The following is a 26,634-nucleotide window of genomic DNA, read 5'->3' on the forward strand; positions in this document are numbered from 1 at the left end:
AAGATAAACTGGGACCTCTTCATAACTATAGAAAGGAAGCTCCAATAGTCAGTTTATTAAAAGGCTTCATTTTTCATACCACAACTACAATTCCAATCTCCCATATTTCAAAGTGCATTCTGAATAGTTACACAGAGATGAGGTCATTAGTTCTTTTGCACAAATAATAGTACATTTTAAAAACTGCAACTTTCCAAACCTCTTTTTCACACAAACCATTTAGCCCGACTGTGTTCTGACATATGGCACACAGCTTGATTTTTAAGGTGAATTGAGGTTGTAGTTAAATAAACTTTTTGAAATGCAGTTGAACTCAGAAATGTGGCAACATAAAAGTGGCACTCTCATACCCAGACCATCTGTTCCTTCTGGATTTTCTACTGCATATTTTGTTAGCCTCACTGAGCCAATGCAGTTAAGAAAAAGTGAACTGGTTTTCCATCTTGTCCATCAACTGAAAATGGTTTTTAAAGGTCCAGTGAATAAGTTTGTGCAAACTCACTGACAGCACTGGCATTACGCAAGTGTGACTGAGGGCATAATTTGGCTTGCAGAATTGTTATGGGAGATGTATGATGCAAAACCAGAGAGGTTCTCATGACGAATTAGCTGGCATGAGAATTAGAATAACATTCTTTCACTTCTAAACCGTACACACTGGCAAAGGAGAAATCACTAAGAAGCATTGAACTCCACAATACCATATCAGTTTTCAGAGTTTCCCTATAATAATATTTCAGAAAACACTGTTAAGAAATTCTAAGTACGTGTTTCAACTGTGCTCTTTAAAATATATGCTGTAAATATCTACAGTCACAAGCAAATAAAGGTGTAACGGGGCAGCCCTCACCTCCTGCAAGCACCCACCTCTCCCCAGGAGAATGCATGTGCCTACACTCCCTTTTGTTTAAAAGCCTCTTCAGCAACTTAGCCCTCCAGCTGAGTCACACATCCTGTGTGTGAAGTACACAACCCCCTTTTAGAGTACACATCTACCAGGGGACCATCTCAGTGCCCTCTCTAGTGTTCCCTCAGTCTGTTCCTCACTCTGGCATAGAGAGTGGTGCCCTAAGAGCTTCTCCTCCTGGAGGCAGTACATCCCCACCCTTTCCTTAGGGCTTATCTCAGAGTCCCATCATTGTCCAGTCTTCACTAAGCTCTCCAAACAGAGCTATCTGCAGGGCTGCTGTTCTCTCAGCCAGCCAGTCACCCGGTATATACACCTTGAGGTCTCCAGAGGCACTGACTCTGGTCCTGCAGCTCCTTTTATAGGGCCTTCCTGGCCCCTGATTGGCCACTTCTCCTGCAGCTACTCTAGTCCATTTAGAGGACTTTTCTATTGCCTCTCTGAGGCAGGTATGACAGGACCACATGGCCTCCGGCAGAGGGCCTCAGAGCCTGATCCACCCCAAAAAGGAGAACCATTTTCATTTTTCATCCCTCATTTATTTTCAGTCTTCTTAGGGGTCTTCTGCTGAAGTCCTGTCATAATGTTAGTTTTCATTTCTGTTTTTTTTTTTAATGGAACATGGGCTACTTGAAGACCTGACCCTGAAATATATCTGCAGCTACAGGCTAATTCTCCTGCACAAAATCTCACCTCCTTTTGATTCCATGCCATGGAATCTTATGCAGGATCAACATAAGAAAACAAAATTTTGCCTTTTTCACTGTCAGCATTTACACTAATCCCTATGCTATTTCAGTGACTTCTTTTCGCTTCTGTCTCTAGGGCAGTTCCTTTTCCTCCATCTTCTTGAATCTTGGCAACCTTCCCTACATCAAAAAGGGTTGGACCAGCTCCCACTAAAGCAGATTACCATCATCATGCTCTTCAGATGGCTGGTGACAATTAGAAGAGAGTGATATTTGTGTTCAGTTCATCTCCCTCATGTCTTGCATGCTGTCCCTGTCATGCCTACATCTGGTCAGGTCCCAGACATAAATCCCAAAGAAGAGGAGGAATTATTTAGATGATACAAAGCAGTATTGGAGAAAATGAAAATTAAGAACATCAGGAAACTTAAGAACAGTGTTCTAAGGGAAAGGTTGAAAGCCCCACTGCTTGAGACATTTTAAACAGGGTAGGACAAAGTGTGACTATATAGTATGGAAACTAATCCAGTATTGGCTGGGATGAGGCTGGAAGACCTAATAGATATTTTTTTATGCCTTAACCTCAGTGACTCCTGTATTCAATAGTACTGTGCAGCTAATAAACTGTCAGCAAAATCCTTGTTAGAGTACTGTTTACAATTCACAAATAAGAAACTCCTCTTTCGTACTTAGTATCTCTTTCATACAAATATTTCTATCAAACAGATACTATCAAAAGTAAGATATTACCCAATATCTTTCAAACATGTTTTTCAGTCTCAGTTAATATCTGCATTATTTCATGGGGATGCAACAAATACAAAGAATAAAAGCAAATAAAAAAGCAATATGTCAAAAGTTGGTGAAAAGCGTTACTTACCAGGTTTGCCTGTTTATTTGTTTTGCAAGCAAATAGCAAGAAGCAACAAAAATGGAAGCAAAATAGAAAATCAGGGAATTTGTTAGGAAAGCAGAAATAAATTAATGCTCAACAACCTATAATGCAGAAAGCATAAAATTCTTTTGTTTTCAAGATTTTTTTAACTTTGAAATGTATAAATATTCGGAGAGAAAATTGAAAATACATTTCAATGCAAGGATGAGAAGTAAACATAAAATCGAACAGTAGGGAAAAATTATAGATGATTATGATGCTCATGAAAGTGAAGGAACATTATGAAATGCATCTTTCTACAATGGGCCAGGACAAATTCTATATATCACTTACGTACTGCAGAGTGGTAGATTTTATAAATGAGAGTTGACAAACCCAGTGCAGAAAAAACAAGGGCACTGAAAGCCCTCTCACACAGTTCAGCTGATCTACTCCATTCCTGAGCTGCAACACGATTACTAATCCATGCTATGAGCCTTTCGTGACCACAGCATGCCAAGGGGGGGAGGGTATGTATGTGTCTCTGTGTGTGTACAAACGTGTAACAAATGCTAAGGTAAACTGGAATTGATTTAATGAAAAAGGAAGCAAAGGCATACAACCTTTCCCCGAGTTATGAATGAGTTATGGACCAAACACTTGGCTGTAACTCGATCTGTTCGTAATTCGGACCCCATTGAGTTATAGTGACCGTGATGTTCGTAAGCGCAGGTCACGTTCATAACTCAGGGACCACCTTTACGACCGCTCCATGGGAGCTTTGATCGTAAATGTGAACGGTCGTAACTCGACCATTCGCAACTCGGGGACCGGCTGTATGCAAAAAAGCACTAATTGGGTATAGAGCTATGTACTGAAAGCTACAGTGTTCATGCCCACACAGTACAGATCATTGAATGGAATTACTTGGATGAGTTAAAATAGAGCAAAATTTGTCTCTATGGGTATGTCTACACAGCAAAGTTATTTCGGGATACCAGAGGTATCATGAAATAGCTACCACGTGTCTTTTGAATGCATCCACTATTTTGAAATATAGCGGATATGCTATTTCCCCATCCCTGTAAACCACATTGTACGAGGAGTAAGGGATGGCTCGAAATAGCATTGTATTTCAAAATTTGGCACTACGTAGATAGCACCAAATGACGAAATAAGCTATTTTGAAATAGACTCTTTTAGAAATAAGTTATTTTGAAATAGTGTAGCGCAAATTGCTTATTTTATTTCGAGTTTAGGGTGCTGTGTAGATGCAACCCTATACTGTAGGGCTACGTCTAAACTGGCATGATTTTCCGGAAATGCTTTTAACGGACAAGTTTTCCGTTAAAAGCATTTTCGGAAAAGAGCGTCTAGATTGGCAGGACGCTTTTCTGCAAAAGCACTTTTTGCGGAAAAGCGTCTGTGGCCAATCTAGATGCGCTTTTCCGCAAAAAAGCCCCGATCGCCATTTTCGCGATCGGGGCTTTTTTGCGGAAAACAGTACTGTGCTGTCTACACTGGCCCTTTTGCGTAAAAGTCTTTCGGAAAAAGACTTTTGCCCGAACGGGAGCAGCATGGTATTTCTGGAAAAGCACTGACAATCTTACATGAGATCGTCAGTGCTTTTCTGGAAATTCAAGCGGCCAGTGTAGACAGCTGGCAAGTTTTTCCGGAAAAGCGGTTGATTTTCCGGAAAAACTTGCCAGTCTAGACACAGCCTAGGTATAAACTCGCAAATTTAGACTCTGCCCCTGCTCACATTGAGGTCATTAAAGAGTTATATATAGAGAGAAGACATTCTAGAAAAGCTCTATTGACCTAACTGAATATTCCTTCAAAGGGATTAGTGAAATAGCTTCAGTTGTGATTAAGTCGACTTCTATTAGATGGCTTTATAAAGCGATCAGAAGGATTCAGTCATAAATAGAAACAATTCAGACGAGTGGACTCATGTTGAAGAACACAATTTTCCTTAGTTTGTTTTACCATTAAGGCTGCATTGCTTGCAAAAACAATAGATTCCTAGCTTTTCGTAAGTATAGGTAAAGTATATTGCCAACCAGCTTTTTCTACGTCATCTGACTATTCCTTATTCAGTTAAGTGAGCTCATCTTAATCCAAAATTAATGACATAATTTAGAGCTATACCTTTGCAAAACTCTGCTACAGATCCTATTTTGACACAATCTGACACAGTTCAAGCATCATCAACAACTTGTATGAATTCAAAGTATAAGGACCTTGCTGTTTGCTCAGTGATCAGAGACCAGGAATTTTAATTATTCTTCATTTGTTGGGAATATTGACGAAGAAAACAGCTGCAGTCCTGGGAATGTAATGTTTCACAGTGACACTACTTCACTGACAGCAATTTCCATTAATCAAACATTGCATGATGTAACACTTAATCCAATGTATCAGAAAAAGGAGTACAGACATCCCAGTCATAGGTGCCTTAACAGGCTAATTATAAAACAAACAGGAATAACTTTGACTGAGATATGTACTTATTAATTTATATTTTATTTATACATTTCAAACACTGACTGCTCACTGTCAGACAAAGGCTAATGGTGTTAACACCACAGTAAACTGCAATCTGAAAAACTGGGTGTGCAGTTTTAAGTAAGCCATCTATAATGGAAACTCATTTGCCACTACCTACAGTGTCCCCTTTTTCGTGTGCTGTACATTTTGTTGTACCATGATTATTTTTTAGTAGTAGTAGTGCTATGCTGTCTAGTCATGGACCAAAATCCCTTTGTATAGATCCGAGCCCTAACTCAATAAAAATGGTTACACTGAAATCACTGTGTAAATATAAATATGGTAGAAAAATAAATTGCCCTAAGTAGCTGAAAAGCAGAACTTGAAACAGTCATAACTGAAAAAGAATATTTTGGTAGCTAACTACTCAAACTGGGTTGGGAGAAAATGACAGATGTAGGATCTGACCAAAGTACAAGCCAGGTAAGACTGAAGAACTTTCAATGTTTCTGGTGTGGAAGTTCATTCCAGTGTTGATGCAGAATGTATCAAAACATGAAAAATGAACATATATCCTCAGCCTCCCTGACTATGTGCTACAAAACCCTAAAAGGAAGGCCTATCTGGAGTGCTGGATGAATCTGACACAGGAAAAGCCAGATCGCTCCCGGGATAGATGAATCTTGGACATGAAACACAAGAAGTAATATCAGATTGTATGAGATCACCAAAATCACATTTGGAAGACTGATTCTCCATAGTACTGAGCCAGTTTTATGCCGTTGCATCTCTAACAACTTCACTGGAGACATCTCAGCATAAATCTAGTGTAAAATAGTGGAGAATTCAGCCTGATGTGTATTCTGATCATGTGATTACAGCCTATGCATTACCAATGGTTGGGCACCAGCCAAAGGCAATCCAAAGTAAAGCTCTAAAATTCAAAAGGGCAGAAGAAGTTAGGTCAACATTCCTTGAAGAGGAATTTAAGGCCTTATTCTGGAGTCACTTCTGCAGTTCTTAGTTAAATTTTTCACACTGATGGCAAGAGAGAGCTCAGCGCTGCAGTGAATGATATTAGTGACCTCCCTAAGCCTCTTCAATGTAGATGAAAAGAAGCTGAGTTCTGCCAGTGCAAAAATAGACAAATTATTTTATTTTGATACTATTCTTCTTATTCTTTTGCCTTGGGAAAAACCAAACAAATCCTATTATATACACCTGTGTATATGAAACATGTTTACCTCATACTCTAAGTCTCTTACTCCTTTAACAAAATCCAGCCCATAGTACATGCAGGGAAGTGCTAACATTATGAAAATATTACCTTACTGTTAATTATATTAATGTATAGGAAATGATAAAAATAACCAAAGTATTGGGGGTCATGCAGTATGATGCACAAACAATGGAAAGTATCAGCGTAACACAATGCATTTATAAATGTCAATGATTATTATGTAAGTAGATGTAATGAAAACATTTCTCATTACCAGTCTATCTGTAAGGCAGAGGCACCTACAAATTCCATGTCACACATCATACAGCATTTTACCATGACCATTCTCTGCTATAAATGCCATATTCAAAAGAACATTAGAAATACACTGAGTATATTACAATACAACCACTTTCCTCTCTCTTTGATGAAGTCATTAGCCTGAGCTGATCTCTCTTCTGAAGCTCATATTTCAAAAGAAAGAGATATAAATTCATTTCTGATTGGACTGCTTTTCCTGGCCCAAATGAAGTGTCCCGCTGGATATAACACTAGCTACCCCCTCCACCATGTGCTGAAAATCTATAAAAAGAAAAACTTAAAAAACAACAAATAGTCTGGTAGCACTTTAAAGACTAATAAAATAAGTGCTACCAAACTATTTGTTGTTTTTTAAGTTTTTCCTGTTACAGACTAATTCAGCTATCCCTCTGAAGCTATAAAAAGAAAGCCAGAATCGGAAGATAAGGGTATTATAATAGTGCCTTTTGAGCTAGGTCTAAAGTGCCAGAATAGTCTGGAAATCTTATAATTTCTGCTTTTGAGAAACTTTGTAAGTAATCTTTTATTTGAAAGACATTTTGTGAAGAGATATTTTTCAGCTCTTCTTGGGGTAGATCTTGTCATGATTTATATTCCAAACTCCCTTATAAGTCACTCAGGATTTGGCCCCTACTGATCTCATATATAGGAATGGAGTAAATTCACGTGTTTTGGGGGATAAATGTTCCTAACAAACATGGCCTCTGTTGGTGTGAAGAACCAACTTTTGTTACTAGAAGTTAAGAAAAAAGATGTGTGTCTAGTACAAATAATTCAAATTACACAAATGTCTTTCTGCAAGAGATATTCATGAATCTCACCCAAAACAGTTGTGCATTCTGGACATATTTTCTATAAATAGGTTACTTGAGTGTAGAAGAGAGACCGGGGACAATCTTGAATGCTTCAGGTTGTAGTATCTGCATTTTTTTCCCCAGCTTAAACTAGTGGCACACAATTCCTCCCTTTAATGTATATACAGTTCTCATTTATATCAACAGTTCAACAAGTGTATCCCAGTCAATAAACATATTTCTGTATTCTCCTCAGAGTCCAGAGTAGCATGTTCCACAGTGGTAACACCTACCTATCATCTGAGCAATCGTCTTCTCATATTCTGAAACTATTTTCCTATAAGAAAAATGAAAAGAAAAGCCATATGTGCAAATGTTATAGTTGCTAATTATTTACTTGAATAACATGGCTATTAAATAACTATATTTCTATACCATAGCAAAATGCAATACAGATCCAATTCAGACACTCTTAGAAGCTGTATAAATTCTTGTACTTTTTTGTTTGCAGCTGTTAAACTATTAAATATATGAAACAAATGTAACTGAGCAATGAATTCAATGCAACCAAGCATCTGAAATGTTGATTTAATTTTTTCAATTTGTCATTTGAATATAAAAGGAAGAGAGGTATTCACAATAACCTTAAAGTACTTCATTAACTGTGAATTATATCAAGGGTTATATTTTCATTCAGGATCTAGAGCCATGGACAGTTTGGTTCATGTCTATGTGTGGGGGGGAAGGAGAGGGTAATACAATTTTCTTCCTGTTTTACTATCTTTTGATTGACATGTGTTTATTCTGACTTAAACTTTACCAGAAAGTTAGACTGGAAAGGAAAAAGATAAGAGGCCTTCATTTAAAGATAGCTCCCCAATTCTACATACATCAGATACAAAGTAAGGACATTAATTTAGTTCTTAAGACTGAAAAAAAATCACACAAAATATTCAATCATGCAGCACAATCGCCCTAATTTTATGCAATTTCTATAAAACAAGCTGCAAAATTATAATTGTGTGGTTTTGTTGGTATTTTAAATACCAGTCACATCCTGCTTTGAATTTTCTTCTTGAAAAGAGGTTAACCAAAATAAGCAGATTAAATGTGATTTGAAAAGCTGATCCGTTCCTTCCCAGAGTCAAATCAAGCTAATGACATGAGACTAGACTTAACAGATCTTTGAATGATGAGCTACATATGATTGTCTACCAAAACAAATAACTATGTGCTTAGTTCACCTGAAGTGCACATTCAAAATATTGCTTTTACATTTTTTAGCTTGCATTCTTTAAAGTTAATTTTATTTGTTGCATTTTGGAAAAGTGTATTGCAAATAGGTTGTGTTAGTGGAATGGGAGAAAAACATCAGGTCCAAAAGTCGGTAACTAATAGGGACGTGATGGGATAACTGCCCAACATACAAACGAGTTATTTATAACTTCTCCATCTAAACAAAAACAAAGTGAAACATGAATTCAAAGTGACTCTGGCAACTAATGTAAAGTTCACCCTTAATGAAAACTTTACTTAGTCTCACTGGCTTAATGCTGCCCATATTAGCCCCAGTCCTGCCAATGGGTCAGAAAAGCATGACCCCTGCTCATCTGGGAAGTCACGTTGACCTATATGAGATTCCATACTCAGGTAATGATCCATGTTTGTAGAGCTCTTTGCAGGACTGGAATCAGGAAATGCAAGGTCACATGCTGTGCCATTTGTGGAAAAGTAGGGCAGAGCTTTGGCATGAACCACACAGCTCTCTAGTCATCCACTGGGGATTTGCTCAGAGGCTGCTGTAAAAGGATTAATTTTGCTGTAAAAAAGGCAATTAAAATTAAAAAACAAGCTCAGTTGCAGGGATTTTCCCTTGAAAGGAAGGGCTCTATTAGCATCCACAGAAGAATCCAACAGCTGCAGTAGGAAGCATTAAAAATTTTAGAGATACATCATGGCTGCATCTAGACTGGCAAGTTTTTCCGCAAAAGTAGTTGCTTTTGCGGAAAAACTTGCCAGCTGTCTACACTGGCCGCTTGAATTTCCTCAAGAACACTGACGATCCATGTAAGATTGTCAGCGTTCTTGCGGAAATGCTATGTTGCTCCCATACGGGCAAAAGCTCTCTTGCACAAATGCTTTAGAGCAAGAGGGCCAGTGTAGACAATGCAGTATTGTTTTGCGCAAAAAAGCCCCAATCGCAAAAATGGCGATCGGGGCTTTCTTGCTCAAAACCGCGTCTGGATTGGAATGGACGCTTTTCCGCAAAAAGTGCTTTTGCAGAAAAGCGTCCATGCCAATCTAGACACTCTTTTCCTCAAATGCTTTTAACGGAAAAAGTTTTCTGTTAAAAGCATTGGCAGAAAATCGTGCCAGTCTAGACGTAGTCCATGTCTTTGACAGCTCTGTATACTCCAGGAAGTTACACGGTGTTAGAATAGGATCCTGCAAAGTTAGGGCATCAAATTTTTTACAAAAAACCATGTGCTAGCACAATGTAATTTCCCAGTCTAGACTAGCCCATAACCACTGGAAACAGACAGAAGACCATCCAGTCCACGTCTTTGCTACTGTTTGCTAAAGAAAATGTTCTTGTATTTTGCCTTGTCTAGAATTAGAAGTTCAAGGTGAACCTTGTAAGACTATTCAATGGCCTCAAAGATCTAAGGTAAAAAATACATTTCCTAACATGGAGCCCACATTTTCTGTTTCCTAAGTTTCATCCCAGTGTTTGTAACTATATCTCCATGTATCATACTAATCCATTTCCCCTCTTTCTTGGAGTTCGTCTTTCACATATTATCTTACTCTTCCTTTGTCATCTCTTAGCCAAAATTAGTTAGCTCTATTATTCTTTCCTTGTCAATCAGTTCCGTCAATCAATTATCATTCTGGTTGCTCTTCTCTGACTTTCCTCTGAACAATCTATCATTAGTTTTTCTAGCAGCAAAGTGCACAAAGCTGAATGCAGTCCTCCATGGATAGTCACACTAGAGCTATGTAGAAAAGTCCATGTTGTAATGCCTTTATGTATGCAACCCCAAATCATGTTCATGTTGCCTTTTTTAACACTGCAAAGACACCCCCCCCCCCCCCCCCCCCGCTTTCAGCAATTCATTTTCCAAGATTTCTTCTTGAATGAGTTGTGTGTATTTTGGATTATTTTTCTCCAGATGCTTTAGCTGGAACTTTTCAAATTAAATCTCACTATGATATTTTCTACCCAATTTTCTAACTTTTGTCTCGCTGTTTTGGGGTTTGCTTTTTTTGCAGCTCCTCCCAATTTCCTAGATTTACATTACTCTTTCTCCCACATTTATTCAAGAAAATGTTAAAGAAGACTACCCCTAACAGCAATCCATGCAGAATATCATTGGGCATCAACTCCAATACACTGTTTTGACACTATTATGTTATTACCCTTGATCCATGCATACAACCCTCCTTGATAGCAGCAGGAGTTGTACCTACAGATCAGCATTTAAAATGACCCTTAGATTTTTGTGTTTAAATGCTCATTTAAGCAATGTCTTTGCAAGAAAGATTTTGAAGACTCTTGTCCCTCCCTTCTTCTCCCTTCTCCCCACCCATAAAGCTTTAAAGCCTCAGATGTGGTTGTGACAGTTTGCTCCTTCAAAGAGTGACCAAAAAAAGGCCTGAAACAGATCTCCTATTTACAAGATAAAAAATTAAATTCTACTGGCACAAATGTTATTACATTTACCAATAAGAATATTCTTACCAAAAAGGGCAGGTGCTTTCATTCAGCTAGGGAACAAAAACAATACCATATTCTCTGATTGACCAACGAACACTAAACAACACAGCTTGACTAGAGGAAAGTTTACCACTGTGCAGAAAACCAGCCAAAGATGAATCCACCACTCCTCTTAACTCTCACAACTTTGAGAATTTTATGTGGTTAAAGTGATTATTTGGCTTTATGATGTTTATCTGAACAGTGGTGAATTTCACCAGCTGTGAATAACACAATTAGCAGAAAATTATTTAGGATCATTCCAAAGAGTGTAGTCAAAAAAGTGCTGAAGAATTTCAAATAACTAATACATTTCTGCAAACCCCAGTTTGCTTGGGAATATTCATAAGCCGAAAAATTCTACTGGACTGAAAACCTCACCTCATCTCCATCACCTCCCTTCGGCTTTCTTCATATTTGTCTTTCCATTCAGATACTTCTCTTTCTTTTGCCACAGTCTATACAGAGGAAGAGGAAACAGGTTGTATGAAAATTAGATAAATCCAAATAATTCATTAAGACAGCTAATTAACCAGATACTAGAACTAAATTGTATTTTAATGTGTTACACAATCACTTTTTCAGTTTAATATTCAAACTGTTTCTCAAACTTTTGCTAGAGAAAAGCCGGAGCTACAGATTTTGTATCTAGATTTAGATTCAAATCTATATATAAAATCCAAGGAATTGTCCATTTCCAACCAAAGGCCTGCATTCAGAAGCGTGTCTATAGAAACCAATTCAGACTTTCACCAGCTCTTTTGAAAAGTGGCCAGTCTTGCGTTAAAATTTATGCTCATCCCTAATTACCCTTAGATAATTTTCACAGTGCTATTCTATTCCTCTGTAGATGGAGTGCTCTTATATCTGATTTCACAAGGGATCAAATTTCCAAACTCTTATGTAGGTGTTGAGTGATGCCTTCAGGATCTGCCTGAAGGAAGGTTCTACTTTTCTGCATGTATGTCTGAATTGAGTAATCACAGAATCATAATATTCATAACTTATGTTTCTCCTTGTCCCTCCCTATCCTGGTATATGTTATAGCCACACAGTTTCTATTTTTCCAACATTTCATTGCATCATCTTATCAGGCAGGGGCCAGGCTTTCTTGTTTTCTCTAGAGCACCATGTAGGCACTATAAAAGAATAAAAAAGCAGAACCTCATAACATTTGTTCTAAAAATAACATTCCATTGTTCAAGTTGCACAGATTGCAGGTAAGTGCATAGTGCTATGTAAAATAAATAATACAAGTTTCCATATACTGGGTCTGATCTCATATACATCAAGCAAATAATACTCCCATTTTAAGTGCCTTTTGCACTGCCAGGGCAGTAAATGAGAATCAGGACCACAGTTTTCAGTTCAGACTATGTCAAGTTCAGGGGAATGGGTTTCGAGAAAACTAGAAAGAAGTAAGCTGCCAACAGAAGATACTTATTTCGAGAACCTAAAAATAGTTACCTCCTCTCTGGCAATTCGTAGTGCAGAATCCAAATCTTGTTGTTGGTAGAGAAGACCTGAGGTACTTTCTGCCTCAGAAGTACTGATTCGTGAATACAGAGTACTTTTCGAGATGGAAACGTCTGCTGGGATAGCAGGCTCTTTCTGTATTTTTTTAATAAAAAAAATTGAGCATCATTATTTATGGGTTTACTAATAGTTCAGCTGGCTTTTTAGTGGGACAAATGAAACAATGAGGAAATGTAACCTTAACAATGAATGGAAAACAAAGGGTCAATATGTTAACATTCATCATTTTGTTTTAATATAGAAAGCAATAAAGATAATGCTGGGAAATCTAACATTTTGAAGCCATGATCAGAACTTCTCAAAACTATTCTACACCTAGGGGCAGGGGGAAGAGAGGGGGAGAAATATCCAGCAATAAGAGCATCCGAGGAAAGAACACAAGAAAAAAACTGAAGTAGTCATCCTTGAAATTTCAGTCACACAGTATTTAAAATTACAGGAAAAGATATGCTAAAAGACACTGTACCTCACCCCAGTTCTGACCAAAGTATCATATTCTATAGATAGTAGTAGGGTACTTCAATACTGGTGATGCTATTTCTCTACCTATATTTAACATTCAAGTATTCTATGAAAGATTAATAAGTTAAATCCAGTTTTATTTCTAAAAGGCCAGTTTTACTCATCCTAGTCACATGAATAGTTCAGATCAGGTCAAAAGGACTACTTGACTGAGGAAGACAAACACAGTCCGGCTCAAAGGTACAAATAAAATGAGAAATGGGAAAAATGGGACGAGAGCTAAAAAAACTACTGTGCAAAAGTTATATGCATTATCTTACAAATAATACAGTAAACCTAACCAATGCAGGATACCTTACATTCAGGGCTAGCCACAGCAAAGTTATAAAGATTATAAGAAAGAATTAGGAGGATGCTAAAAATAAATAATCACTGTTTTAAAGAAATACATGTGAAGGGTGAAAATTGCATAAGAATTGTTTCATATATGGAAGAAGAGGGTAGTGAAAGAGATGGTCCAATATAGGAAATTTATTGTTGGAAATAACAGCATTTTTATGCAATGCTGTACAGTATTTCAAAAATTTTTGGTGTATGCTCAGAGTGCCTTAGGGAAGTAATAACATCTTGACTTTATAGATGGGGAAATGAGGCACTAGAGACTGATGAGCAGGCTTGATATTCGTGCAAAGTCAGTAGAAACAACCACTCAGATCAGAGAGCATTTCATGTCCACTATGTACTAATGTACATGACTACATAAAGTCCATGGAAATGAAAAATCAGGCCCTACATGACTTGTGCAATGTCACAAGGGAAGTCCAAAGTAATGTTTAAGACTGAACCCAAGTGTTCTCATTCCCAGTCCAATGTTTTAACTAAAATGTAATATCCTTGTTTAAGATGGTAATATCCTTGTTTAGAAAGGTCTAGGGATTAAAGACCTATACATTCTAACAAGTCTCAAATATGCATAAGAAAAATGGTTTCGCCTTGTTCAAATCTAGTTTAATGGGTTAGTCAGTTTAAATTACCATCACACACTATTAAAAATAAACAAAAGCAAACCAAAAACATCATTTCCACATGCACACTCTTTTAGTCAGTAGATGAGACTTTGCAGTAAAGGGGACTTTAGTAAGATACAAAATTCTTAAGAAAAAAGAACTGATGCTCAAGAATCTTTTTGAGCTGTGACATATAATACTAGGAAAAATGGGACAAACTTCTGTTAAAGAAAGGTCAGGTATCAGGGAGCTTTAGTTTAACTATTTATTCAGAACTGCTAATGTGTTAACTAAAATATTAAAAGGTAAAAATGGACACAACTTGCTTTATCTAATAAGTAGCCATGTAGACCAAAGTTTCATGGATAGGACTGAAGATGCTGACATAACTTGTGACATTCAATTAATAGTGTATCTACAAAAACACTGCATGTGACAGCTATGGGATCCATGCCTTGAATTTGGCTTCCTTAGGATTTGCCTTTATTGCTACTACTTTGTTTGGGGTATTCATAGTGCTTTTGGGGTTGTTAGTACAGATTGAACCTCTGTGGTCCAGGACTCTCTGGTGTGGCAATATCCATGGTCAGGCACAACCACGGCTGTTGCTAGTGGCTGGGAACTCAGCTAGTCTGGCAGCAGGCAGCCTGCAGGGACAGTGTCCTGGGAGCAGAGAGCCAACCCAGCAGGCTGGTGGCTGCGGCAGGGGTAAGCGGGGAGCCCCACCAACCAGGAGGTGAGCACCACTGGCCAGGACCATGGAGGCGCTGCTGGCCAGGACCGTGAAGCCTCAGCAGCCAGGAGTAGAGCTCTGCCCACCAGGGACAGCAACCCCTGGCAGCCAGAATGTGAACCCCTATGGCCAGAGGCGTAGAACTACCACTGCCAGCTGGGGGCAGGGAGGCCTGGCGATCGGAAGAGAAGCTCTGCCAGCCAGCGGTATGGAGCCCCTGTGACCAGGGGCAAGGAGCGGCTGCTGGGTGGGGGCAGGGAACCCCGATAGCCAGAGGGGAGATGCGGCCCAGAGTGGAGTCCCGTCTGTGGGATGGGGGCAGGGCACTGGCTGAGCCAGTGGCCAGAAGGGGAGGCCCAGGAGAACCCAAGGCCTAAACACCCCGATCTGGCAAACTCCCTCCTTCGGGACCACTCAGGTCCTGAGGATGCTAGACCAGGGAGGTCCAACCTGTACTGCGTTGTTTATATCCAAGTTGTATTTGATCCTGTATGTTCAAAGCAAAATTCAAATAAATGTACAAAGTGCAGATGAATTTAAGATTCTACTTACTTTATTCAATAAGTTAAAATGGCTCCCTAAAGTATTTGGCCTATTAACTAACCCTCAAAACATCCCTGGCAAACAGGTATTACTCTCATTTTTACCAACTCGGAAACAGAGAAAGTGAAATGACTTTCCCAAAAACACATAGTCCACAGTATAATTATGCATTCATCCATAAATCCATGGAGCTGCTTCCTTTCCTTACAAGTGTATATTGAACCATTCAAGAATAGTTTGTTCCTAAGTATACCTCACTCTGCAATATGGTTGTCTCATTTTTAATATTATAGCATATGGCTATTTTATTTCTATAATTTCTATGGTGCTTGTTACAGTTGTTTTCCATTTGTTAGGGTCAAGTGAAAAATTTATAGCAAATACAGTTCAATATTTTTCTTATATTACTGTTCCAGAATGATCCCAAAGCGGAATGCAATGTTCTCTTATAAATTATTTGCTGTTATGACCACTAATAATACCAGCTCTGTACCTCATTTGTTGCATTAGATTATATTTGACACAAGTGATATGGCATGTCCCTGTTCTGACGGAATAAGTGTACTCTTACTATTATGCTTCCACTCTGAATATATACTTTTCTGAATTTCAAGTTTGTTTTCTAGGATTATACAATATTTGCCCAGATTCATTCTCCCAGCAAACATTCCCAGCAGTTAATTTGCTTGCTAGAATATTCATAGAAAGCAAAATCAAATGTGGACACAGATACACTAACAAGATCATTGAAGAATCTGAATGAACATTTGAACAATCTTTTCCCCAGCTCTGCTATTCACAGAGGTATCATGTATTATGGTCATCAAGACTAACAGCATACACTTTATAATGAAAGCCAATGGAAATGGGGAGAATTTACAGCAAACTGATCAGTTATGTTTATGACCAGCCTACAAGTGCCATGGGGGTGGGGGAGAGTCATATTAACAAATCTAAAAGTTACTATTAAAATGGAACAAGGAGTTTCAGCACCAATTTTTTGACAATCAAACACTAATTTCTTTGTTGAAAAACAGTATTTCATATGGTTGAAAAACAGTATTTCATATGGTAGTGTCCACCTTTGCTTTACAAGTTCCTGATGCACTTGACAGCTTTGTCAAAAGAAAGAAACAATACTGAACTGCAGAAACTCAGACTTCGGATCAACATTTTCCCCAGATGCTCAGCTAGGGCACATCTACAATAAAGGGGAAGGTCGACTTAAGATATGCAACTCCAGCTATGTTAATTACGTAGCTGGAGCTGACGTTTCTTAAATCACCATCCACGCAGCAGGAGATCGACAGGAGCTAACACTCCCATCGGCTTCCCTTACTCCTCGTGCAGAGCAGAATTACTGGTGCTGATGGGGGGGGCCCTTTGAGTTTGAATTAGCGGTTCTTCACTAGACCAGCTAAATTGAACCCACAAGATTGACTGCGGCAGCATCGATCTTTAGTGTAGTGTAGACATGGCCCTACGGTCTTGGATATCTGCAAAATTCATGAAGGATTGTCCTGTTTCACAGAAACTCAATGTTATGCAATGGAATAACAAGTAGAACAGGTGCAACACTAAAGAACCAGGGCTGTACCTGATCTGCAGCAAAATAACGTATCCCAAACCACCACAATGATATCACAATTACAGAGAATGCAATGATGGGGATGTAACTTATTTCTCAAAAAGTTCATTTATGCTTGGAAACAAGCACATAGATAACAAAATAATTTTTTTCAATATTCTCTTAAACCAGAGCAATCCAGATAAAAAAAGAACTCCCTATATCATTTGTACTAACTATGGCATGATCAATGAGATTGTGCTTTACAAAAACCTTGCAGCACTCCACAGAGTTCCTCTTCACAGAGGTCATCAGCCTCATCCGTCATACACAATATTTCAAATTCTGATAAATCATCATCTGACATCAACTCATATCTGTTGCTAAAACTTATAAAACCAGTCCTTCCGTGTAAACACAAATGCCACAATGCACAAGCATTTGGGTAACAGAATACGTAGCCATTAATAATTATTCCTTTTCAATGAACCATCCGTTACTTTCCTTTCTGATCCATATTTCAAACCTCCATTTAACATTATGTACTACGTTTTCATGGCTTTCCTGCTGAATGATATTTCACAGTTCAGATCATTCCCATGACACACTCTCTCTCTTGCTCACGCCCCATATACAATAATCAACTGTGGATCCACTACAAATCCCCAAATTGCATGTACTCATGTTTTAAATCGGAACTCACTCAGACTATTGTAGATATAAATCTGTTTTCACAGCAAACTACTCTTTCCTCCTTTCAGACTAGTGCTTTCAGACTACTGCTATAGTGCAGCATCCTGCCCTGTGATTTAAAGCTCAACTTTGTATTCATGCCAGTATTACAGTAGTGGAATGTCACACATTCATTAGGACAGAAAACTAGTGTAAGGACCAGATTCTATTTCTAGTGTGATGCAAAGCAGCCAAAGCCCAAGACTAGAATCTGGTTCATGATTCTTATTTTTGGAAGTTTCACTTTAATTAATACTGATGAGATATTCATATGCACACAGAGGTTCACATGTAATTTTCCTAAAAGAGATTATTTAAAAAAAAGAGGTGGATTTTTTTTTCTAACATTACTTGTTACCTTAGGTATTGATGGAATTTTGACCCTGTCCTTCACTTCTGTCTACACTGAAATTCAGGACAAACCAGTCTGTGAAACACCTACCTTTAAAGTTCACCCATATGCTTTATATGTAAAATTTAATAATTTAGCCCTTTGGACATTAGTCTTGATTCACAATTATTGCAACAGCAGCAGTAGTTCTGTAGAGCCTTGAAACCACAAAGCAGGCTGTACTATGGATGTTAAATTTAGTTTAATCAACTAATCGACTAGCTGATAAGCGGGGGAGCGCAGCAGCTCTTAATACATTTCAAAGGCTAAAGTGCAGCAGGACGGACCCAGTGTAAGCTGGGACAGCTGATTCCTGGCTCGTGCCAGGTGCTCCCCGGTGTGTACCAGCCTTTTAACTGTATTAAGAGCTGACTCTTAAGGCTGGTGTGCAGCAGGAGGTACCTGGTGCGACCTGGGAATCATCTGTCCCAGCTTGCGTGGGGTCCCTTTACTGTGCTTCTGATTTTTAAATCAGAAGCCGGCTTTTAAACCAGGCTCCCTCCAGCACAGGCTCCTGCTCCCCACTCTTGCTTCCTCATGGGGGAGGGAGGAAGCGACTAGTCAAGGGACTGGTCGACCATCTGATAAAATTTGCTTATCGGATAGTCGACTAGTTACTTACATCCCTATGCTACACTATACCACTTGCAGCCAAAATGTGAAGGGCAAGTATGTGATGCTTAAATTCTAGTGCTTTGAGGCCAATTTTACACTCATTGTAACTTTTGGGGTCAGGGGTGTGAATCTCCTCCCCCTCGAGCGCAGCGAGGTACAGAGCTGTAAAGCACCAGTGTGAACCAGGCTCCAGTGCTGGGAGCTGCACTCCCAGCCCTGTTAACTGCTCCCCTCACAGAGGTGATTTACACAGAGCTATGGGAGCACGCTCTCCCAGCTCTTCCAGTTTAAAGGGCTGCCATGGCTGAGTAAAAAAAAAAAAAAAAAATCTCTACATGCCTTATGGTTTGAGTAAGATATGAGCTTGCTTTTGTATAGACAGACACAGACAAAGGGGATTTGCCAAATAATCATTCTATAGCATTATGATTAGTGAAGAGGTATCTTTTCGTCCTTCTCAATTCATCTTCTCGCATATCACTGTCCTATAAAAACAGAGTAGGGATGTGAAAGGTGAATCAGTTCCACTGAACCCTAAAATTGTCCGGCCTACTGGAATTATCCAATTCAATTTATATAGGCGAGACCATTACCAGTACTTGGAATATTATCTTGCAAGCCAATTTCATACAGCATCTCACGTGTTGCAAAATAGAGTAACAGATACCTTTTCAGATTTAAATTTTCCTTTTTTTAAAGGCTCAGAAAATGACAATTTGACAAATAAAACTACAGTATTCACGTTAAAATGGTTCTATCTGTACTATGAATTCAGCACCTAACAACAGTACCAGCAGCGCTAATAATGTAAACATTTAATTAAGGTAATTACAAAGTACAGGGATTTATAAATCACTGACCCTCACACAGAAGGATTACATTCTGCAGGGGAATTAATCTTACATATGGGTCACTGAAATTTTAGTGTAAGTAAATGGAAAGCATATACATTTCCTTTGTCCAGCATCTCTTCTAGAATTCAGATATTTAATTAGGAATGTGACCCAATACACCTCAATTTACCAACTACACTAATACTGTCACACAAAAGAATTAAAAGTAAACAAAGATATGCATGGGCACTGAAATGAAATGGAAGAAGTTTACTGTAATGTTCGCATAGAAGTATCCATTTATCTGGGCTGAGACCTGGCTTTGCTTTCACAACAATATTTGTGCACTCACAAATGTACTTTGGGGCAAAAAGTAGAATCATCACATCTTTTAACTACATGATGTGTGCTTCCACTCAGATTAAACTGTGCACCCAAAAATGTGGCCCTAGATTTTGCAAGCACAATTGTGCCAGAAAAAAGGAAAGTTCTTGTCCAAAAACTTACCCCTTAACATTTTGCTACCTCTGTCCAGTAAAACAATTATGTATATTTTGTCTCTTCCTGCCATCACCCTTTTGCCACTGGTTTCTTTAATTTACATTTGAGACGTGCTTATTTCAACATCATAGCTTTACATGTTATCTCAGCGCTTTGAGTGGATGACAAGGACTCTTCCTCAGACCTGTCCTGTTGACACAAAAAATGGGTATTGGATACCTATATCTGTTCAACAGTCATTGTTTTTTTTTGTCCAAGCAGCAGCCAGCCATCTTAGCACTGGCAAGCTAGAGCCATGTTTGCTAGTATTAGTTCTTTTTCTTCTAGGCTATGTTTACACTGTGCCTGTTTTGCGCAAGAAATATGCAAATGAGGTGAAGCATGGAATATCGCTGTTTCTCACTTTCATAATTAATGAGGCTCCATTTTTGCGCAAGAGGCTTTTGCGCAAAAAGGAGCTGTCTACCCGCCTCCTTTTTGAGCAGCTCCCCACCCCCATCTTATGCAAGAGCCGTTCTTCCTGAAAAAAATGCGGAAGAATGGCTCTTGTGCAACAGGGGGGTTTTGTGCAAAAACGGAGCCTCGTTAATTATGCAAATTAGGCATGGTGATATTCCATGCTTCACCTCATTTGCATATTTCTTGCGCAAAACGGGTGCAGTGTAGACATAGCCCTGCTGTTTTCACTCTTAAGTTTTAGTTGTATCTGAGAAGACTTTGTCTGCATTGTTTACATCTTTGGAAGAATAAGTCTCCTGTTGCTGAAGTCAACAACAAAACTCCCACTCATTTCAGAGGGCAAGGTTCAGACCCAATGTCTCCTGCTGTCACAAAAGCCCCTCTTCATCCAAATAAAAAGGACTAATTCCTACTGCCCCACAATGTTATGACTCAAGTGTTATCATTTTTAGATTAGCAATTAGTGCTTGAGTTTTTTATTTAGATGTAACTTAATCACTATAAAAGGCAGTTTTATTTTTATTAAAAAAGTATTGCAAGTTTTTACTCCTGTATGCACAACAGTTACAAATATATTTATACCATATTGAGAAAATAACTAGTGACTTTCAGAAAGTGTTCATGCCAGACAGTATCCTATGTCTATCCTCTGTATCTTCTGGCTTTAAGTTACTGCAGTCATCTGGTGTATCCTATTATACTTAATCCACATTGAGTCCATCAGCCACTATAAGATGAGTGTTAGTCACAAGGGTTATCATCATGGGCTAATTTGATTTTAGCAACATCCACTTAAAGACTAAAGTTAACCAAGGACAAAAGTCCTTCCCAACCTAACATGACATCTGTATCATGCAGTGTATCATTACATTACTATAGATGGATATAAGAACACAAATTGATCAGAATCGCAGAGTGCTAAGACTAATTGCAAGTATTTTACTCCAACTGAGAAAATGCCATTTTCTATTTATTCCTTCTTTTTCTAATGAGAAAGTTAGGCCCAAGCGTACTATCATGCAAGGCAACAGCAAAGTTTCCCACTGCCTTCACTCAAAACAGGAGTCTACTTACTTAGACACCATCATATTTCCAAAAGGAAGGAATTACTTCCTCTCATTTTATACCATTCATTATACTACATCAATGTGCTACCTGGGCAGTGGCAGCCAAGCCCCTGACTCCAGCCGCAAGGGGAGTGGGGCTGGTGGGCTGCCCACCCTAGACCCCCCACCATGTGGGGCCACTGCCCAGCTGCCCACCACATGGCTGCCCTGGACTCAGGCTGTGCAGCACCAGCCACTTACCCCAGACCCCAACCATATAGCAACCCCGGATACCCACACGTGGTTACCCCAGATCCCTGCCATGTGGGGCCAGGCAGGAGTCCTGGAGCTTGCCAGGCTGGGCAGCAGCTTAGGACCTAGCAACTTTGACCCCAAGGGGCTGGTCAGGAGCCTCCGGCCCACCTGAAGCTGACCAAGAACTCCAAATCCCTCACCCCACAGGACCAGCCAGGAGTACCAGCCCCAATAGCAGCCACAGAACCCAGAGTCCAGAGCTTTGCAGTAGCCCTGGATCCCCAACTCTATGGGCTAGTTGGGCATCCCGAACTTGTGGGGTGGGCTAACAGTCCCAGACCCACGACTCTGAGGGGCTGGCCAGCCATCCTGCAGCAGGGCAGCCCAGATGCCAATGTGTGGGCCAGCAAGGAACATGTACCCCATCGGACAAGGCAACCGGGGAACCAGACCCTGCTATGCAGACTGGCCTTCAGCATGCAGCTGAGATGGGCTGCAACTGTGTGTGCTAACTGGGGTGGAGGTTTAGAGCTCTGCACTAAATGAAATAGCCATTACTCTTTAAGAGTTGCATCAAAGGCCACTATTTACCAACATTCGCTAAATTACTCACACTTATTCTAAGTGGCCACCAGTTTATCCATAAAAGCACAATATACTCTCAAAAGAGACCTACCTTTATGAACCAACTAGTTTATTATGACTGGTTAAAACACAGATCAAGCCTAATCTCTGAGCCAATCAAACTGCAGTGATGGTGCTGTGCACAGCTGCCATGCACAGCTGCCACATATATTAAAGGAATTATTTGGGACTCTCCCACTGCCGTATTTATTCATCATTTAGTGTAAGAAAAGAAAAGCCACTGGAGAATGACAAGGCAGATTAACATTCTCCTGTTATGGAAATAAATGTCTCATGTTAGCAGGACACTGTTGTCGATTCAGTTGATACTATAGTTGAAGCATACCATTGAGGTACAACTCCTGCGGTTGTTGTAAGCTCTTTATTAAAAGCACCATAAAGGGCTTCCTCGACTGGCACACTATGGCTACGTCTAGACTACAGGCTTTTTGTGCAAGAAGCTTTTGTCAGAAGAGATCTTCTGCAAAAACTTCTTACGCAAGAGAGCATCCACACTGCAAAAGTGCATCGAAAAAGCGACACACTATTGCAAAAGAGAACATCCATATTGCATGGACGCTCTCTTGAAAGAAAGCACTGATTGGTATGCACAGAATGGCCAGCAGGGCACCTGTGCTTTTTCCTCTTTCTGTGCAAAAAATCCATGTTCCCCATCCACACATGCCTTTTTGCAAAAGAACTCTTTAGCAAAAAGGCGTTCTTCCTCATAGAAAGAAGAATACCAATTTCTCAAAAACCACTCTGTTCTTTCGATTGTCTTGCACAAAAATGCGCTTGAGGTGTGGACACTCGGCGAGTTTTTGCAGAAAAACAGCCATTTTTCCGCGAAAACTCTGTAGTGTAGACATAGCCTCTTTGTACTAAACATCAAAGACACTACAACAGAGCTAACACTTCAGGCTAGTTTCAAATACAAGAGAAACCACATGCATCACTGGAGCAGTGTTACTCTGATGATGCATCACACTGACATGGCACTAGCCAGCATGCTGTAGGAGTATCAATACAGAAAATCTTTAGATCTTAATGAACAAAGAGGATTTATGTTGGGGAGGCTCTTTCCCTTGAGAGCCCCTGAGGTCATTCATAACCGTTTGAATCCCATTATTCAGAAGCCTGAAGTGAGAGTAGATTGAACTTTTTAAGTTTTAGGGTCAAGTCATTAGATTTCAGACTTAAAGGAGCAATAAAAGGCAAATTGCACCATGAGCCAGAATTTGTAATTCTCTATTCACAAAAGTATCAACTTATTTATTTTGCCAACAAATACTTGAAACCAAATCTGGATCTCAAATACAAACACATGATCATCTAAAAGGCAGAATTTGGCTACCCCATGTTTTATTTAACTGCCTTTTGCCTCCAGGCCATCAGTTAACTTTGAAGGTAGAACTGTTCTGCAAATGGAGCGGGTGACAGCATTTTTGTGTAGAGTAAGGCTATCAGCATGCTCTTTGGTGTCATATGCGGAGGTGCACACAGCTTCAAACGTCACTCAGAGACGCTTAGTTACCTTGATGTTAAAGAAAAAGCAGCACTCTGGTTCTTAATCTGTGCACACACACACATATTGCAGGCATAAAACAGATACCTCGGAATCTAAGGAGGAGAAAGAAGACAGGGTAATCTGTCTGGCTAGCGTCAGAGCTTCTATCCTCATTGCAGCAAACTCTAACTCCTCCTGTCAGATGGTTTTACGTAATCCACAGGAAAAAAAATGTATTAAAGAACATGATGTAAATGTTTCACACACTCAGAGAATGAATGTTTAATGCATCATGATAATTTTTGGATAACACACATTCAGTGTTCCTTTCATGATGAAAACATCAGCAGAACACAAAGGCAAGTTTTCAGATAGTTGTGAGACAGTTATATCTAGAAACTTTTTCAGAAGAAAATAATTGTTAATTTTTTGGGTGGGATATCAGTTTTCAGATATTTGTTTGATACATTAATTGTTTTTCCATTTCATTATTGACTGTATGTTGATTTATGATTGCCATCATTTTTGATTCAGCATTACTCCACAAGGGAAGTGAGATCAAATTACAGCTTAGACACAATTAGAAAAACAGTAGGTAACTCTCATTTTCACTTGGTTTGGTACCAATGTAACTCCACCGACATTCATGGGATGACTCCAGATTTACCCTGGTGGAACTGAGAGAAGAATTGGGCCCTACATCTCTGAAACTATTTCTGTGCTTACTGGTCTACCAAAGTAAAGCATATTCAGTCAAGTTAACTCTCTATATTTAATATGTGCACATAGTTAATGAGATCATCCACATGAGACTGTTAGGCAGTATTCAAACACTAAGAAACTAACTTATTTGTTATAAGAGTTAAATTCAAATCTCACTATTTCTGAAAGGTTTCTCAAAGGCAAAAGGAACTTTGAAGAGGGCCCAATTTTTTTTAACTTTTTTTAAGAGCGGGAAATGTGTTTTCTACTGGTGTTTAGACAAACTGAAGAAAGGAACACTGGTATTTACATTTCTGCTACAAACCTGAAGTTTCTGAGCAAATACTGGGGGGTTCTTTTCTGCTAAGTCAGGTTCTAGATATTCAAGTTGACCACATATGGATGTCTGATGAGATATCCTATTGAGAAGAGCCTCAGCAGAGATAAAGGAGTCCACAGGAGTTGTCTGAAGGGTAAGGAGGATATAGAACAAATAAAAGAAGCTGCCAAAAGTGGCTCAGGCTGAAAATCATGTATCTGCTTCAAACATTTGTTTACTGCCTTCAGTAATATTTTCTTTCTGACACGCATACATACCCAATCAGAAATAAATGTAATGAGAGTCAGTTATAAATTAAAAAATTGAGAATGAAGAGTGAAATAAATGGTGTTAAAGCCCCTAAAGCAATGGTTCTCAAACTGTGGCCCAGGGTACTTTTAGGTACTTCTATGATAATTGTCAGTCAGGGTATGTCTACACTACAGAGTTTTGTCAGAAAAACGGCCATTTTTCTGACAAAACTTGAGGAATGTCCACATTGCAATTGCGTTCTTCCACAAGAAAAATGTAAGAACAGTGGGCAAAAAGGTGTGTGTAGATGGGGAAGAAGGAGTTTTTTTGGAAGAGGAGGAAAGAGGAAAAAGCACAGGTGCCCTGGTAGCCACTGCATCCATAGCAATCACAGCTTACACTCAGTCTGGACTCTCTCTTTCGAAAAAGCAGATCACTTTTTCAATGCACTTTTGCAGTGTGGATGCTCTTTCGGAAGATGTTTTTTTGGAAGATCTCTTCCGAAAAAAGCTTCTTCCGAAAGAAGTCTATAGTCTAGACATAGCCTCACTCTTCTGTCATACAGTCGCCATGTAAATTGTAGCTTTGTCCAGGATTCTCATAGAAGATTCAGAGGTTTCGTTGATCAACTAAATGAAAATGAATGCAGAACAACTTTTTGCACTGACTACAAAGTGTCTATTTGGTCCTCTGGTGTAAATTCAACTATGATCAATTTTTCAAGTGCCATCCAAATCAGTGAAGTATCAAACCCACAGGAGGTCAGAATCACAGTGTTCACCTGTTGAGATTCGCGCAACGGAAGCTCTCCTCAGTGAGCAGAGTCTTCAGGCTAATAAATGTGAATTGCTTTGCCAAGGATAGGAACTCAATGTACCGAGATGTAACTAACCAACTATGCCTGTTGAATTTGTAAAATGAGAGGATTTTAACTTTGTCTCTAACACTAGCGACGAGGAGTCCTGTGGCACCCTATAGACCAACTGAAGTGTAGGAGCATAAGCTTTCGTGGGCAAAGACCCACTTCATCAGATGCATGTACTGTCACTTTTCCTCTAGTGACCAAGTGCTGCAGAGTAGGGACGTAATAGTATAGTCCCACGTTTCTCAAACTGTGGGTTCTGACCCTCCAGGGGGTCACGAGCAACTTCGAGGGGGATCGCGGTATCAAAGTTTGAGAACTCCTGGTATAGTCGATTAACCGATAAACAAAAGCTTATAGGTTAATGCTATAGACTACTCACATTTCCCTTCCTCCCAGCCAGTACATTTTTTAGCAGGCTGGCCAGCAGCCTGGCTCACTGCTGACTTGTGATGGGGCTGGGACCTACCTCACTGCAGCTCTGCATTTAAAGTGTATTAGGCGCTGGGCAGACAGGCAGCTTGACTCAATCCTGGCTCGCACCAGGTCCGGGACCTACTCCTGGGTTAGCTCTACATTTGAAGTGTATTAGGAGTCACGTGGGCAGGCAGCCACGCTCATTTTCAGCTCATGCTGG

General features: G+C 39.4%; 1 protein-coding gene across 11 annotated transcripts in view; it reads right to left on the reverse strand.

The window, feature by feature from the left end:
• TACC2 (transforming acidic coiled-coil containing protein 2) overlaps nt 1-26,634 on the reverse strand; it is a 210,893-nt gene that overhangs the window by 6,371 nt on the left and 177,888 nt on the right. For 7 of the 11 annotated variants that reach the window (XM_075935333.1, XM_075935331.1, XM_075935334.1 and 4 more), the window contains 5 exons: nt 24,890-25,030; nt 23,968-24,057; nt 12,519-12,662; nt 11,433-11,509; nt 7,588-7,631 (listed from right to left, as the gene is read on the reverse strand). In XM_075935333.1, the coding sequence (XP_075791448.1) occupies nt 7,588-7,631; nt 11,433-11,509; nt 12,519-12,662; nt 23,968-24,057; nt 24,890-25,030 (496 nt within the window). The remainder of the gene's footprint in view (nt 1-7,587; nt 7,632-11,432; nt 11,510-12,518; nt 12,663-23,967; nt 24,058-24,889; nt 25,031-26,634) is intronic. The other 4 variants (XM_006111418.4, XM_075935332.1, XM_006111422.4 and 1 more) reach the window with 2 other exon arrangements.

The sequence above is a fragment of the Pelodiscus sinensis genome, chromosome 8 (assembly GCF_049634645.1).
Source record: "Pelodiscus sinensis isolate JC-2024 chromosome 8, ASM4963464v1, whole genome shotgun sequence".
Classification (NCBI taxonomy): domain Eukaryota; kingdom Metazoa; phylum Chordata; order Testudines; family Trionychidae; genus Pelodiscus; species Pelodiscus sinensis.